Below are 17,342 nucleotides of genomic sequence, written 5' to 3' on the forward strand. Positions count from 1 at the left end.
ATGACCCTTTTCTAATATAATGTAACTCAGTACTAAAAGGGCGATGGGTTGAATAAATTGCGTCGTAGTTTGACCGTAGCGACTACCGACATTATTGCCTTAATGAGGTCAGCACATACTAGGGTTTGTCCTTTGCCGCGGACAGGCGTCACGCCTAAAGTGGAACAAAAAACAATGTCGCCTACATTACAGGGTCATTATCAAATTTTTCTAGTATGTGTAACAAATGACATACTACATGTCTGACGCCATTAGAAAAACGAAATATATTTCGAAACAGATAATGGCGTTTTTTTGTATTTAAATTTAATTGTTTATTATTATTAGAACACTTTATATTCAGTACAATACATGAGAGAACTTTGCCGTGGTCAGCAAAGGATGTGAACGACCCGCACTTATTGTAATTAAGTCGTGATGTTTTTGTTTGCTCGTTCGTTTGTATGAATTAGAAATAAGCTTTGAAAAGGCAGCAAATATATCCGGCGACCAGCTGTCGCCCGCGATTATGTCCGTGAGGAATTAAAAAAATACTTGATATGTGTTGTTCTAGATTATGTTATACGTCTATGCCAAATTTCATCAAGATCCTTTCCAGAGATACCTTCTAACAAACATCCATCCATCTAATTCGCATAATATTGTGATTGTTATTGACTTGCCATCACTTTAAATTAAAGCTGTTATGTTAAGTTTATTACCTATTTAAATTAGCTGCGGTTCTCCACAAGTATTTGAAAGCATTGGAATTTCACGTTGAAACAGTAAAGGTCAAAACTTACGCCCTTTTCATACTCAGTCGTGTCACATATGTTCATGTTACCGAATATAACAAGATTCATAACTTGTAGCGGCTCTATGCAGTGACCGTACTATTTTACTTTTTAGCCGACTTCAAAAAGAAGGAGGATACCATTTTGACTGTAATTTTTTTTTATGTGTGTTACCGCGATGCACCGCCCCTGGTTGTCCGATTTTGATAAAAAATATTTTCATCGAAAGGAAGTGCTTGCAGATGGATCCAATTTTTTTGATTTTTTAAATAACTAGAAGACTAGTTATTAATTATATAAATGGGAATGTTTAGATATATGAATGGATATTTGTTAGAAAGTATCTCCAGATCTCGATTAAGTTTGGCATAGTTGTGGAATATAAACTTGAAGAACATTTAGGCTACTAATTAAGTTTTTTTTAATTCTGCGCGGACGAAGTTGCTGACAAAAGCCTGTGTCTACATAAAGGATAAAACATGCGTAGTGGTGTTTCACGTACATACCTTTGTCCGCCCGCCTACCTTAGCGTTCTTAGCAGTGTCTTTGTCGAAATTCCGAGCCGCCATATAGTTTGAATGTTAATATACTTGGACAAACATGGTGGGCGGGAGACTTTGAGACCGCCAAAGGCCGTATGCTAATGTGTCTTGTCTCGTCCCAGACAAGTAGCTTATACTACAAATTACTTTCACTATCAACATGATCTGTTTATAATTAATAAATTATACCTATGATCTTGATTGATTTGATCTCGTTAAAAACTAATTAGTCTTGTTATTAGATTTCCAGTAAAGTTTAATATCAGATATCGGATGTAAATACGACTTCTTTTAATATTTATAACATGTTCAGACAGGCTTCTTACAATTCGCTCGTATTTGTTTCAAAAACACAATCTAATATTATCGTTTACTAATATCAGTTATTTAAAAGACTAACCACTTAGTTTTAAATCAGTGAGGTAAACAAATGAATGTCAGTTTTTGTCGTGCAAATTAGATTAATAACTTTCTAAGATTAGAGATCATAATAATTAAGGATTGCGTGCTAACCAATTTTTAATCTACGTTATGTTATTTTTTTAAGAGTGTGCCGACAACGCTTTGTAGAAAGATTTAATGTGACGTTAGAGTAATAGTTTAAGGTTCATTGCCTCGTTGTAGTGGGTCTCGAAATAGACCAATGTTTGTGTATATTTTTTGTGGCTAAGCAGGTGCGTGCTTCTATGATTTCTGAACAGGTAGGCGGACCTTATTGTCTAAAAACCATAAAGATACGGACAAATTGCAGGTAGTAGTAAATTGGGAGTGTGAAAAAGATGTACCTTTATATTTTTTTTATAAAGGTGAAAGGTAGTTGATTTTTACGGACGATTAAACTGATAAATGTAGATCAACTTCTCTAATTATAAACTCGTTTGTGAGTGTAGTTATACCTCTAATTATTATTTAACATAGTTTGATTTGATTATGTTAGCGATTTATAGGAAAAGTAGTATGTATAATAAGTATGACAGCTTAGATATTATAAATATGTAAATATGATTATCTAAAACAGAAAGATATGTCTGAAAATAAATAAAAAAACTTACATTTTAAATATAACACACGGAAATGTTTTAGGAACACATATATCTATCGGTTACAGTTTTGTTTATGTAATATTAATTTATAGATGGGAAGTGGGAATAGGCGCTTTTCCTATGATTAATGACTACCAATTCTTTTGGTTTATTTTAATAAAAGTATTTTCTACAATTCTCGACTAATTGGATAAAGCGGGAGAAATCTTAAGAACTGTTTTTATGACGCAAGTTACATCATAAATATCAAGCTAAGTGTAGCGTGTGGAATGCATTGTAAGTGATGTTAACGTAAGTTTTTACTGACGATGTACCTGTCGAAAAATATGTTGCTATCTCTATCATTCTTATTAAAAAAGAGGAGACAACAAGTTCATTTGTTTCTGCAGTGGAAATCGCGTTAGTGATGTTACTCACACTACATTAAACTTTTTGTGGCTATAAATTGGTAAACAAAAATTATCTTTATGTTGGTAAACAAACTTTCTGTACTTTGATTCTTCGATGTATTTATTTTAAATGATATTCAAAATACGTGTTTTTGTTCAATTTAAAAGGATGTTTTTGAATGTATTCTAAGCTGAATTCTTTATCAAATATTGCTTCTAATTAGATATGAAAAAGTGCAGAGAATTTCAACAACAGCTTTTTCATTCCACTTACAATACAATAAAAAGCTTTAAATTTACTATTATGTTGATTTTAAATAATTTTTTTAAAGATGATAATAAAAACAATTCGCAAGCATAAATATTATAGATAAGTGACATTGAGAGTGAAAAGAAAAAAAAAAACAAGTCGCTCCGATGCGGGAATCATATAAAATTCTAAATTTAAAACTCTCCCGCCTATTACGTTTTATAAGACATCATTATGTCACGCGACGTGTTATTCTTTTTAAAATAACCTATAAATTATAAGAATTTTAATTTCTATTACTAATTTGCTATAGATAAAAATAACTCATACTGTTAATTATTCAATTAAAAAAAAAACTAAGTCTAATTGGATTTCTTTAAACTTCCCTTTTTATATTTATTGAAATACTGGAATTAAAAAAAAAAAAACTTAATTGTAGCCTATGTGTTCTTCTAGACTATATTCTACATCTGTGCAAAATTTCATCAAGGTCCGTTGAGCCGTTCCGGATATACCATCAAACAAACATCCTTGCATGCATCTAAACTTTTGCATTTATAATATTAGTAAGATAACATGTCAGTAGAGTGCAAAGATGATATTTCTGCACTAAAGGCAAACATTTTATTATCTTTAAAGATAAAACATCTTTCAAGCTGAACCACTTTTAGTTTTGTTAGCTCAATGCATACAGATAAGACGCTTGTCGATGAGCAATATGGATTATCTTAAACAAACTGTGATTGGGATTTAATTTTTAATATATTTTACAATTACAATTACAATTTTTAAATTAGTCTTCTTTCATTATAAAGAAATTATCGGACAAATCAAAAAATAAAACAATCTTTTTTTTTTTTACCAGAAACTGTGTAATATTTTTCCAGCCAGTTGCCTAACTTAACAGATTTAGAAGATTGTGATGTAGTTACACTATTATTCGATGGTGTCAGTTTACAGTTTGATTTCAACCTGTTATGTACTTCTTTTCTTTTATTGATCTCTGATGGTAACACCGAGGAATTCACAACAGTAATTCCCGTGTTTACAGTTATGTTGCAGCGAGTTCCGTTGAACAAAATGAGATCAGCGTCAATGACATTAAAAACCATAAGCCTACCATCTCATGTCGATTGCAGATAACTGTCCGCAATTTACAATTGACATTATAAGATCAATACTCGTAGTAATGATTGACATTATCTAATACAGTGGGCCTAGCATGAATATTTTCAACATATGCCTATGTCAATTATATCAAAATTAGTATGAATTTTTTTTGTATTCTTTATGACCAATAGTGACACTGCACAAATTTTAATACTTTCTCGATGACGATACGATGGCGTTTGTCAGATATATTCCTGCTTGTTTTAGTCTAATGCAATGCGTTGTAGTCCATTTGAAAAATGAATGATTAGTTTGCATTTATTTGAAACCCAGTTATACCAGTTTACCTAGTTATTTTATCATTCTAAAACACACTTTTCTTCCCGTGACAAGTTACGTCATAATTAGAAAAACGGATTCTTTCAAAACTAGTTGTTTTTGTACATCACATAAATATTTAAACTTTTTTACTTGTCTATAAGCATGGAATTCTCTTTATTTTACAAGTAAAGTAACCTTTAAACAGTTAACCACATAAAACACTTTTATCTTTAAAAGGTTAAAGTGCTATGAAAGTTACTTCGTGTCTATAAACATTTATAGATAAGTTGCTATAAACAAGGTATATGTATGTTACATGGGTGAGGTTATTGGGGTAAACGGGTTATATTGGTCGGGGAGGCCGGCGGCGGATCAATATCGCATCCGAGAGGAGAAGACTAATGTGTATAAACTCATGGACCAACTAACGTCACCTTTTCATACCTTTAGTACATCCCAAACAGCCCTGTCATAATACCGTCATTTTGAATTACAAAATAATTCGGAATTTTGTAACAAAATTGAAAGAAAATTACTAGTATTCCTAAAATGTTTGTTATGAGTTCTGTTATGTTTTTCTTTGAACCATTAATTTAAATAGATTGCCCCAAAAGTTAGTCATGGGATATCCCTAACCCAGGGAACATTCGTACAGACAAAATATCGTGTACGACCGATTGTTATTTTACCTTATTTAATAATAGCAACACACAATAATTAATATACAGTACAAATGGAAGAAGAATAAAATATCAATGTAATTTATTTACTTTTCAATTCCAGTACTAGAAAAAAGAAAGTTTTGCAAATCATTCTGCGTGAATCTGAAGAGGGTAATCTAGAGGTTATAATCCAAATTTAAATAACTGATTCTCAACTTCCTTTCAATTCAAAACACAGAATTCTCTTAATGAAGACGCATTTTATTAATTTGACATTTAAATGTAACACAATAAAGCCTTTGTGCACATCAGACACTATTATCAGACCAATGTTGATGTCAAAAGACCTTTCTTCTATTATTTCTCACAATGGACACAATAAGGTCTGTGTCAGTTCAGAAAGTAGGCAAAATGAGTGTAGTTCAATGCAAGAAAGTTAATGGAATTTATGGTTGGATGAATATTTATTTTATTAATTTTATAGTCTATGGACGTGTGCCATTATTTATTGCAATATATTTAAATGTTTTTATTTGTTAAATCGATAAATAGTATAATAGAATCAAATCGAGAGTAATTTTTGGTGTACGTACAATTATGGGAGAGATATTAAGATTTTAGAAATTTAATTTGACGGTTTATTTAAAAATATAATTGTGCAATTTATCTCGTTGACTGACCGTTAGCTTCTGAGAACAAAATCTTTGTTTAAAACATATCGCCATCCTTGTCAATATCTTTGAAAGAACAGAGATAACAATATGTTTTAAACGAAGGTTTTGGTCAGAAACCCGCAGTAAAAGATTTCTTCATACGTCCTTGAACAACTTTTTAAATAAAAATATAAGAATAATCGATGTGAGTAACCTATGGCCCCGTGCCAGATAACACCAGTAGCAACGATGTGAACTTAACCTCGTTCCTTATCCGAGAGTGGGTGGACGGCACTGCAGAACATTTAACGACTTATGCATAATCTTTTTTTACTCTGAACGTAATCCAATCTTTATTTTAATTCCATTCTTATTTCGTATCCTTTTAATTAAAGGATTTTAAAAATTCTATCGAGACGAGCTGGGCCCTGTACAATTTGGTATTTCTGACTGGGTTATTTACTTCTAATAGAAATGGCTATTTGCAGTACAATGTTTTGAATGCTATGAATAGCTTTCTCGATTCAAAATAACATTTACGTAGTTCCTACAATCCTGTTTACTTACAACCAGGAGATACAGAACAGGTTCTATGCACCAGGGGTCACCAACTTTGGTATCTGTTTAATGGAATTACTTGATCGCAACGAAACAATCAATCGATTACTTTTGAGGAGGATTCAAAAACTTTATTTTTATTAAACTCGTATACAAAAAGCTACGAGATAACTGACGTAAAAAAATTCATCACAAAATTTTTATAACCAAATATTGAAAAAGTGATGTTTTACTGCCGAAGTACTGAGATGAAAGACAATATGTTTATATACTCTGGAAACCTTTTTTTCTTTGCTAAGTTGGTCACCCCTGGCGTAGAGTAGGGACGTAATCAAATAAATGACTATGGGATGGCTAGTGTGTTAAGAAAAAGTGGACACACTATAAGGAAAATAATACTGTACGTTAAAGGGAACTTAAATGTTTACTTTTTTGTCTGTCTGTTACAACATAAGATTTTAAGTAAAATTTATGAATTATTTATGGAATGCATTTTATATAAAATATAATTTAATTTTAAAAATTGTTTTCCAAATATAACCATTAATTATTTACCCATAAATGTCAAGCTACGTCCTAAAAATACTATGTCATAATTAATCTTCTAATTAGATTTTCTATCATTCGTATTATAAAAAATAAACAAAACAGCGTTATCGTTGTTTGTAACCTTTCTCCGAAAGCTAATAATGACGATGAAATGCAATAAAAAGTAGATTCAATTAATTTTAAAAAGCAATTGCGTAAAAAACATGTGTCAAAATTCTTAACTTCGAAGGTAACTCGATCTCTCAGTTCTAAGAAATTCAAGACTTGATTTTGGAAGCGGCATTCCTTTACCTGGCCGTAAAGATCGAAGGGGCCAAGTTAAAGTGGTCACACGTCCGTCACTTATTAAGTTTGATATAAACCAAAAACACGTAATTTTCTGTGAGCCTTTATTATCCGTTTCGATGGTAAAAGCTTTCTACCATGCTAAAGAAAAGTACCAGCATTATTTTTTAAACAAAGCACCGAGAATACGAACGTGTTGGAGTGATGACGGCTTTTTGTTATAAAAAATATGTGTATTTTTTGTTATTTCTGAAGTTTAATTGGAGCAGAAACAAAAGCATATGTTCCACTAAAATTACGTGCTGTGTGATCATTTCCATTTAAAGAAGTGATCAATAAACCTAACCAGATAAAGACAAACCTTTAGCCCTTAACTAAAGCTATATTATTGTGAGTTATAAAAAAACAATAATAAAAAATACACGGTATTTTAGTGACTACTTTCCTATCATAGTTTGTTTTTAAAACCTTTACCATCATTACCAAAAACAATTCCATTATATGAGATTTGCTAACAGTTAATGTAAATAATTATAACGGACCTCTACCATTTTGGTGTGGGCAGTGAAACTACATGTATGAGGATAGTGGGCCGATACCCATTTGCATCGACAACGTTGATATCCGCCGCTCTAATGTGAACATGATTTAACTACTCCACTCAGAGTCGCCAATTAGTCTTACTTAGTGGAGATTTAGTATAAGACTAAGCTAGCTAACTAAACTAAGCGGCTCCCTTTAACAGTTAAATATTTGAATGCGGCATAAGTAAGTATTTATTAATGGTTTTTTAGCTATATCCGAAATAGAACAACAATCACTAGGCATTCAATTTAAGAGTACACTAACACTACATACCTACTCTATGTACTCGTATAAATATGGTTTCACTCGATAATTCCTTCCGGCTAATATTATTTGCTAGTAATTACCGATATTAAAAGTGAAATCGTACTGAACCTCGGAAGTATTTCGTGTTTATATTTGTTAATTAATTAAAAGTTCTCGAAAACATTAAAGTATTATTAACGAAAAAGAAAGTGTTGACACGGAGTTTTGCGTGAATTAAAACAATTTCGATTCCATTGAATGGCTGTATAGTGTTTGTGCTTATTAAAAAAAAGTTATCTGTGGTGGTAATCGCGAAATTTTTGCACGATTCCATTTATTTCACTGTTGACCTCGCTTAGTATGTAAAGGGCGGAGCACACATGCAAATTTTTCGATTACGTGATCAAAACCTGTATTACAGCTTTCTTTGAAGGCATCTTGTAAATTATAAAAAGTATGTTCGTCATTTTGTTCACTTGTATAAAATATTCCATTACTTAAATTCCCAATTTGTAAATGTTTTTGTCGGAAGTTTTAACATTTGTTATAGGACGTAGTGAATGACGTAGTAGTAAGATGTGAGGGTGTGCGATAGGGTTGTTCGCCCCTGTTGCTAAGCAACAAGGGGTGACAAAACCCAAGCACAAGGGGGTGCGAAAATTCTGACATAAGTCGATTTCATGTACCTACTGGAGTAAAAGATAACTTTGTTTATTTTTGAGAGTCTGTGGACGCAGTAACAAGTTTTTGGCTTGGACTATATCTAGTAAAAAGTGTTTGAGATTACTTTCATCACTAACTTTCTTATGTTGACTACAGTACTGTGAGACCTTAATGTTATTTCCGTTTGTCAACTGCGTAGAATAAATAACACGGGAAAAAAACAGTACATCCTGCACTCAGTCTGCCATATGGGCAATCTGTGACGTAAGTGACGACCCTGCCAGTCCGCTGTGATAAAGTATCTTTACATTCAAATGTAATGTTATCCTTTATTTGATGACCTAACCTAAGATGTATTTATATTAAAACATTGAGTATACAAAAAAAGATGAAAAAATATATCGGGACAAAAAATAATATCGTTTTTGTGCCTCAATAATTCTACCTCCAAAAGACTTTGAACAAATAAGTAAAAACTCAAAGTTACAATGTACGATTTCACTGAGCTTACTAAGTCAAAACTAACCGTCTTGCGGTCTCGGTCTCTAATTGTAAACTATCTTTTTTCATTTAAGATGCTTATCTATTGAAATGAAAAGGTCATTAATCAACTTTTGGAAGCCATTTATCGTGCGCATGATTGTATAGTGTAGCCGCCATAACGGCATCTCTGTACAATAAAAATATTTATTTAAAAATTGCCTCTGTTGTTCTTCTCAGCTATGTAATTCCCGTTAAACATCTGAATAAGTTATCATTGACTTCTTAGACCAAAATCCCCGTTGACAACATATTGTTATCTATGTCTTGTAAAAGATAATAAGAGGGATGACGATATGTATAAAACATATCGTCATCCCTCTTATTATTAGGGATAGGGATTTTGAACTCAGAAACCAACGCAAATTGATTAAAATATTGAGAATTTATTAGTTAGTATCGCATTCCTTTTATCGAGAAATATCAATAGCATTGGAGATACTCTTTCGAAGATGTCTTCAAATATGTCAAATATAAGTGATTCCCTCTAAGTCTTAAAGGTAGTGACGTTTTCTCACACTTGGAAGATCACACAGGCGCCTGTAACCGCACGTACTCACGTAATATGAAGTGACACATTCCTCAATTGAGTCGGTGACGCGGCGAGACACGGTCGTACACAAATTGATGCCAATTTGTGTCTCCGGCTGACTCACAACCGTTTGGTACAGCGGTCGTCCTCGCTGTATATTTTTTTTTCTCCGCATCAATCGAATTACTGTGTGCAATTCAATTCTGCTAAACTACGGGTTATTGAAAACCAACATTAGAATGGAGAAATCACAACAATGTAGAGGCCTTAATATGACTATCTGTGTTACCATAAACTATCTTCTCTGGTCTAAAATATTGTCAACAGCATTATGCTTAGAGTGCGATTATTATGTACTAATTATAAACATGTTTCATCCGAACGTTAGATTACCTTTATCTGAATAAATAGTTTTGAATGATTTATTAATCGCCATTGCATAAAGCAACAGTGTTAGTTAAAACATTCGTCTTAAATTACTAGTTCGCAACAATCGCAACAAGGAATAGATATCTTTGCAGCCAAGTAGATATAGCAATGTATTAAAATTTGTGTAGCGGGGGGCGTAAATTACACCAAAAATCTCATACTTATTTTGACATAATTGACGAAGGCGATTGTCACAAATATTCCAAATAAGTTCATTTAACTTTATTCCAAATAATACTGGGCTGATCTTTATCATCAGATTAATTGTAAAGCACAATAACATAAATTCTGTTAGAAAAGTGGACCAACAATTAAATAAACTATTAAATTTTCAAGGAAATAAAATTTTATTTGTGGCATACCTAACGCCTAACGACACATAAAGTGTCCGTCCTTGCCGCGATAATTGGAAGACCTGACGCTATTTAGATCCCTGCGACTGACTGCGGGAACTGACGTTAGGCGGTATTATACGTAACCAAGTTCATGGCTATATAATAGCTAAATGTAACTCTGAACAAGCTTCGTTCTTTCCCACGTTTTTACACAGAAGATTCTAGAATCGCATTCGTAACGATCGTGTTTTGTTACTTGTTTGTTTTTGTACTGGTTTTAAAATTGTGAGATTATTCTGATGTAATTACTAGCACATTTACAGACAACAATGGTCTTTAAAATAATAAAAAAACAGTTCTATTATTCTATTTAAGTAGTCCGAAACATCTTTTTATGTAATTAAACTTCGTTTATTTGATATATTCATTTGAAGATTATCTTTTAAAAGGTGTTTGTACCTTTATCTTTTAGACTTGTTAAGCTAATTTAATTTTTTGTAACATAAATTAAATGTATACAAACTGAACTTAAATACAAAAGTTTTTGTATTGATCGTATCTTACCTGTCTAAAGATAAAAACTTCAATCAATGTCTATGGTTACTTCCAACCACAAAAAGAATGTGTAGACCATAAATCGATCTTCGTGTATAGGAACAGTTATTACAGTATCACCATTACTCTATGCGTGAGACGGATTAAATTTCCAGTGGTAGGCTATAGTGAACGACAACGAAAAACATTTTTACTTTTTCTCTGAGTTCAAATCTATTTTAGTTTTATGAGAACATCAGGTTTCTTAAAGATGTATTCCTTTTATCCGACTAATTTAGAAAGATAGATCAAGTGTTTACGAATATTGTAATAAAGTTAAATGTATTTAGAACACATGGGTCATCAAATTAAAGGGAAAATCAAGTTTGTTCGCTTATTATAAGAGAGATTAAATCGTTATTCATTAACTCTATAATGTCAACTAATTGTTATTTGTTCTCTCAGTGAAAATACAAATCCACACATTAAATGCACTTACAAAAAACTCGAAACCAAAAGTAGATTACGTGATATTTAAACATATATAGTGCTAGAATTCTGAAATATAAAAATTAGCATACTAAATAGTACTAAATCACGGTATTATCTCGAAACATTATAAGCAATATTTCTGAAAGTGTAACGAAATTTTTAAAATTGTCTTTCGCAACAAGAATTATTTTTTAAATTGAACAGATGGTTATAACAATTCAATCAATTCAATGTACTGTTTAATAAATCGCTCTCTAACTATGGCTATTGGATACCTAATCTTATATCTGCTCGTCTTACTCGAAAACATCTTTGAAATTAAAGAAACAATGATTTTTTTGTTTTTATATACTTCCTGAAGAAGAAAGACTCGACAGCGGATATTATGATTGTAAAAATATGTTTATGATCTAAGTAAATTTTACGATGTGTTAACAATGTATAATGGACATTTCCTTTTTCAGGATGTGGTGGACGATCACCGGCAACTTTGGAAACATCCTGCCCATAGATTGGACCAAGTCATTCTCTAGAAAAATGCATATCCCAACATTGAACCTCAGCGATAAGAAGGTCAGTATTATTTACACAAACTATGTAGGTATTGGTTGATGACTTAACTTTATGTTTGGCATAGTTGCTTATTTATATTAATATATTTACAGTCAAAGAATTAAATTTCCTTTCCATTTAAGACCGAATATCGTACAAGAAACTATCACCATATATAAAACTTAGCTCGTATATATGATGATACTAGCTGTCGCCCGCGATTCCTTCCGCGCGAATTAAAAAAGCTTAATTAGTAGCCTAAGTATTCTTACAGGTTATGTTCTAAGTATATACCAAATTTCATCGAGATCCGTTCTGCAGATACATCCATCCATCCATCCATACATTCAAACAATCGTATTTATAATATTAGTAAAATGACTAGTTTTCGACCTAATAGTATGCGGCAAATGACATTTAGAAAAGAAACGTCCTTGTCTATTCATTTGTTTGGTAACTAAGTTAATATTTATCTTATACAGGATTGAATTTTACATATGTATATGTAACCTTAAAAAATAAATTATTTACGTTCATATTTGGATGAATCATAATTGCCTGTGCCCGTTTTGCTTAACAGATTAAATATACAACAAACAAAGTGATCATGAGGTCACACAATATTGTTTTAACATCTGTCGTCTTATCTATGTACATGTTTGTGTAATAACACTCATACTCGCACACACAAACACACCAATATACATATGCCTAACTCAATTCTCGGTAAAATGTACTGTAAAGAAAGTTATAAACAAAACTTTTTTATAGACTTTTAATTCAAATACGGGTAAGTCTTGTAAGTTATAAATATAGAATTTATTGAAGTTTTAGGATTTCTCAGCAAATCAGTAATTAATCTGCCCTAAGAAAACCCTTGATATAATGCACCAGAAATAAAAATAATTTCTATATAAAAGATACTTAGCATTAGAAATAAAATCTTTCCATTAATATAGTCTACATAAATAAATGTAACGTGAGGATTATTAAAAAAACATGTTATTATTATAACAGAATCGTAATCGTAAGCAAAATCCAAGTCATCGGTAAAGGTCACATCACACTTGCGTATAAATGTTTGTTAAAAAAATCTTATTCATACATTCCACATAACATCACATTTAAAAAGAAACAAAAGAAAGAAACATACAGTCTTTTATTGTTCTCAATGTTTTATTTCCTTGAGCCACACACACCTACTGTTGAGAGAAATGAAAATCTCCAAATAATTATCAATTTCTAATATTATAAATAAAAAATATTAATTATTAACTAAATGTATAATTCTTTAACATTTGATTGTAATGGACAATGTACATAATGAAAACGGTGAGTTCCGATTGTCGAAATATTTGTACATAAATATGTCGTCTCTATATTTTCTCAAAAAACTGCAAGGACCACAGAAATGTTTTTGACGCGCCGAATTAATGTGAACAAGCGTTTAATTCGACGGCGATTATCTATTTTAAAGATGTTATTGGAATTCAAGTCGTAAACTTATAACAATAACGTGTATATTTGTTTGTATCAGAGCGTGCTGAGTCCGGACGACGAGATCCACAGCTCCGAGGACGAGGCGGTGGCGTCCGACCTGGACATGCACGCGCTGATCCTAGGCGGCTTGCACCAGGACCACGAATGCCCCGTAAAGACCGCGGACGAGGTAACTCATATAAACGTACATTGTGGAAGAAGGCAAACGGGCAAGCAGTTTACCTGATATTAAGTGAAATCAACTAGATACAAGTTAGGTTACTCTAGTCTAGATACAAGTTTGCTTTGTGTTGTCCAGTCTATTTATAATATGTTGTATGTCTCTGGTTCCAGGTGATCCAAGAGATCGATGACATGATGCAAGAGACGCCCTCCTCGGAGGGCGACATACTCGAGTACAACGAGGCGCTCGAGAAAGGCAAAGAGGTGCTGAGCTCGCCCCTCTATGAGGACAGTAAGTATATCAACATACAAAATTGATGGCTAGTGGTTAGCACTACGTTTTGTGTCCTGCCACTATAGGTACCTATACATCTTGTCCCATCACTACCTAAAACTGTGCTCAAGTTTCGTTCCAAATTGCAAGCTGTCTTATATAGTGTAAATAGTATATATGAGAGTCAAATTAAAGCCTTATCGCAATAGTTACCGCAACGTATATAAGTAGTAGCTCGTACAAATTGAAGTCAAGGCATTACAGTCATATGAGTTACTTTGCTAAATTTGTTTTACGATACTTCGCACACCCATTACAGACATAAATACCAGATAAATATTTTGTTTTTGACACGATTTGAAGTTGAGTTGACATGTTTATATAAGGTTAAGTACCTTATATAAACTTCGCTAGAACAACTGCATGCCTACAAGTAAACTGTAGATGCGATAAAGTTAGGTGACTATTTATGGATAAGATTGCAGACTTTGTAATACTTAACTAACGTTAGCCTGTAACTAGTCCAGTTTTTACTGACGAAACGCATACAAAAACATATTGTGATTTCTCTTTTTGTAATAAATAAAATTATAGCTATAATAAGTTCATATCACAAGAGCTCTTATCCCCTATTTAAATCAATATACAATTCTTAATAAAATTCTATTAGTATTTGATATTTCGAAGAAAGCATAAAATCTTAATAGTGTTTAAATCCTGCCTACTTTCATACTATAAGTACGTTTGTGAAAAAATCCACAACAGTACAAAGGTCTCTAAGTATAGCTTTTGTTAATTATTTGCGACCCTTATTTTTGGATTGTACTTCACATTTAAAAGCAAATATGAAATAAAAGAAATGTATATTCTTAAAAAATCAATATGTATGCATATACCTTATTGAAAATATGTTATCGTGCAGTTCTATACACTATGCAGCAACATAACACACCTTGTTTACATTTTTTATTCATAGTACGTTCAACTCTGAACGTCCGATATTGCATGAGATTCTAGTGTAAACAAATTTGAATTTATCGATATAATGTATCGATAAATTAAATCGATATTTCAGACTGTTAGCCTAATTTTTTTAACTTTATTTACGTAGTTATTGTTTGTGTAACATTAAAGTATTATGAAAGATTTAATTTATAAATTCTTTCATTAATAAATTCGTCTACCAAGAAGTTACCATATTTTTAACTTTACAGGTATTATTTTTTGTAAAATAATTTATTTAATTTCAGAACTTCGTCAGCTCTCACTGGCTCAACTGAACGAGATCTTCATGGAACTCGAAGTTCTGATCCGCGAGTTCTCGGAAACGTTGATCGCGGAACTGGCGCTGCGAGACGAACTCGAGTACGAGAAGGAACTGAAGAACACATTCATATCTCTACTCCTCGCTGTGCAGAACAAGCGCCGGCAGTGTAACACTGACAGGAAGAAGCGAGCCGTACCGCCGCGCTCGCCTAACCTCAACGCTAATAATTCAGCGCCTAAGGTATGGACTTTTCATTATCTTAACCAAACACTTTAACTTCCTTTTGGTGACCAATAATCGAGAGTTTATTTACAGCTTTAGTCGTTTTGTAATAATGTAACAATTATTACATATTAACTGTTATATAATGTTTCAGTACTTGACGACAGTGATTCCCTTCACACTTGAGAACGGGCCCCCGGACAACCAGTCGTTGCAGATACTCATCAAAAGTAAGGATTTTTTCATAAAATACGGTTAAAGGAATAAGAATGGATGGATGGATGAATGTTTGTTTGAAGGTATCTTCGGTACGGCTCAACGGATCTCGAATAAATTTGGCACAGATGACATAGTCTGAAAAATGACTTAGTTTACTTTTATGCTTTTTTTAACTCCGCGCAGTCGGAGTCGCGTGCGACAGCTAGTGATTGATAAATGAAATAGAAATTATCATATATATTTTTTTTCCAGTATTGAAAGCAATAAACGAAGACAGTCCCACTGTGCCGACCTTGTTAACGGACTACATCTTGAAGGTGCTGTGTCCGACATAGGTCGCACCTCGTGACGTCACATCCCTCGTCAACACATTCTAACACATCCACAAAATTAACTCTCATTTCAATAAATTAAGTATCGCAAAACTAAAATGCAACATTTACCTTGTTAGAAAAAAAAACGATTCACACATCTTGTCTATGGATTCCGAAAAGATTTAATTATTTTTCATATTTTAATGGTGCTAACTTCAAATACTTTACGTTATTTACAATAAATTAAAGATATTTTAAAGGGGGGAAAAACTTTAAAAAACTTTTGTTATAAAAATTATATTGATGAAAGATTTTGTTATTTATATTACAATCAAAATATAGATAAAACAAACGCGCCCATTGCAATGCTTAAATTAATGTTGTCATATTCCGCACCGTATTTTTCCAGATTATAATCAATAATGCTATTTATGTCGATATTGCCATACTTTTATTTTTATAGTTTAATCATTTTTTTTTTACATTTTAAGTAAAAAAAATCAAATCTTTAATTACTTTTTGCATAAATGAACTGTGATATCGTATTATGGTAGTTTGTTAATTAATGCTTCCTTTTAAGTTTATTATAATATGTTTTTTGTTGATAAAAGCAGTTGTGTAATATTTATTTATTAAGAAATATAATTATATATTTTTACCCATTAAATTGTCTGTCGGTAATTTTGGCATTGTATAATGTAAATATTATTTTGAAATAAAACATAACCGGAATTGTCTCTTCAGGGTTAAATTTTAATAAAGCTTAATTCATAGGGTAACACTGAAGCGTTGGCGTGTAAATAGTTTTATTGTCGGCTTTCTAGTTGTAGAAAATTCTATGTCTATTTTTATTATATATTTGTTATATTTTATTATTTCAGTCATTCGTAAAAGAAATAGTGAAATGTAATAATCTTTTTAAGATATCTTGTCATTTTTTTTTTTTTTTTTTGGGAACATCGAATGAAGTTAGTGTTTTTATGTTGGTAAAAAGGAATCTACTTTTATAGTTTTTAATAATGTAGCATTTCACTCATCAAAGGCACCATAAATTAGGTTTAGAATTAAAAAAAATATCTCTAGTCGCATTATTTCTCGATCGTAATTTTGTTGTTACAATTTTGACATCATTATGAGAAAATAAGATAAAAAAAATTGCATGATTGTCTGTAAAGCTGTTGTGATTTTTTAAATTTCAAAATGTATCGAAGTTTACATAAATATTATTATATAATGTACATGTCAAAGCTTGTGTCGCACATTTTAAATTTGTGTAGTAAAACACGTATTTGTGGTTAATACTCAAAGGGTTTAGCACGAATATTTGTGAGAACGTTTCGT

The 17,342-nt window shown here is 31.8% G+C and overlaps 1 protein-coding gene across 1 annotated transcript in view; it reads left to right on the top strand.

The window, feature by feature from the left end:
• The window catches only part of LOC106713946 (fasciculation and elongation protein zeta-2), a 35,351-nt gene extending 19,068 nt beyond the window's left edge, over window positions 1–16,283 (top strand). Inside the window, exons 2-7 of the mRNA XM_014506853.2 lie at window positions 11,956–12,064; window positions 13,581–13,712; window positions 13,877–13,997; window positions 15,230–15,486; window positions 15,623–15,698; window positions 15,940–16,283. Of these exons, the coding sequence (XP_014362339.1) occupies window positions 11,956–12,064; window positions 13,581–13,712; window positions 13,877–13,997; window positions 15,230–15,486; window positions 15,623–15,698; window positions 15,940–16,022 (778 nt within the window). The 3' untranslated portion in view covers window positions 16,023–16,283. The remainder of the gene's footprint in view (window positions 1–11,955; window positions 12,065–13,580; window positions 13,713–13,876; window positions 13,998–15,229; window positions 15,487–15,622; window positions 15,699–15,939) is intronic.
• Window positions 16,284–17,342: the final 1,059 nt, after the last annotated feature.

This window comes from Papilio machaon, chromosome 14 (assembly GCF_912999745.1).
Source record: "Papilio machaon chromosome 14, ilPapMach1.1, whole genome shotgun sequence".
In the NCBI taxonomy this organism is placed as follows: Eukaryota; Metazoa; Arthropoda; class Insecta; order Lepidoptera; family Papilionidae; genus Papilio; species Papilio machaon.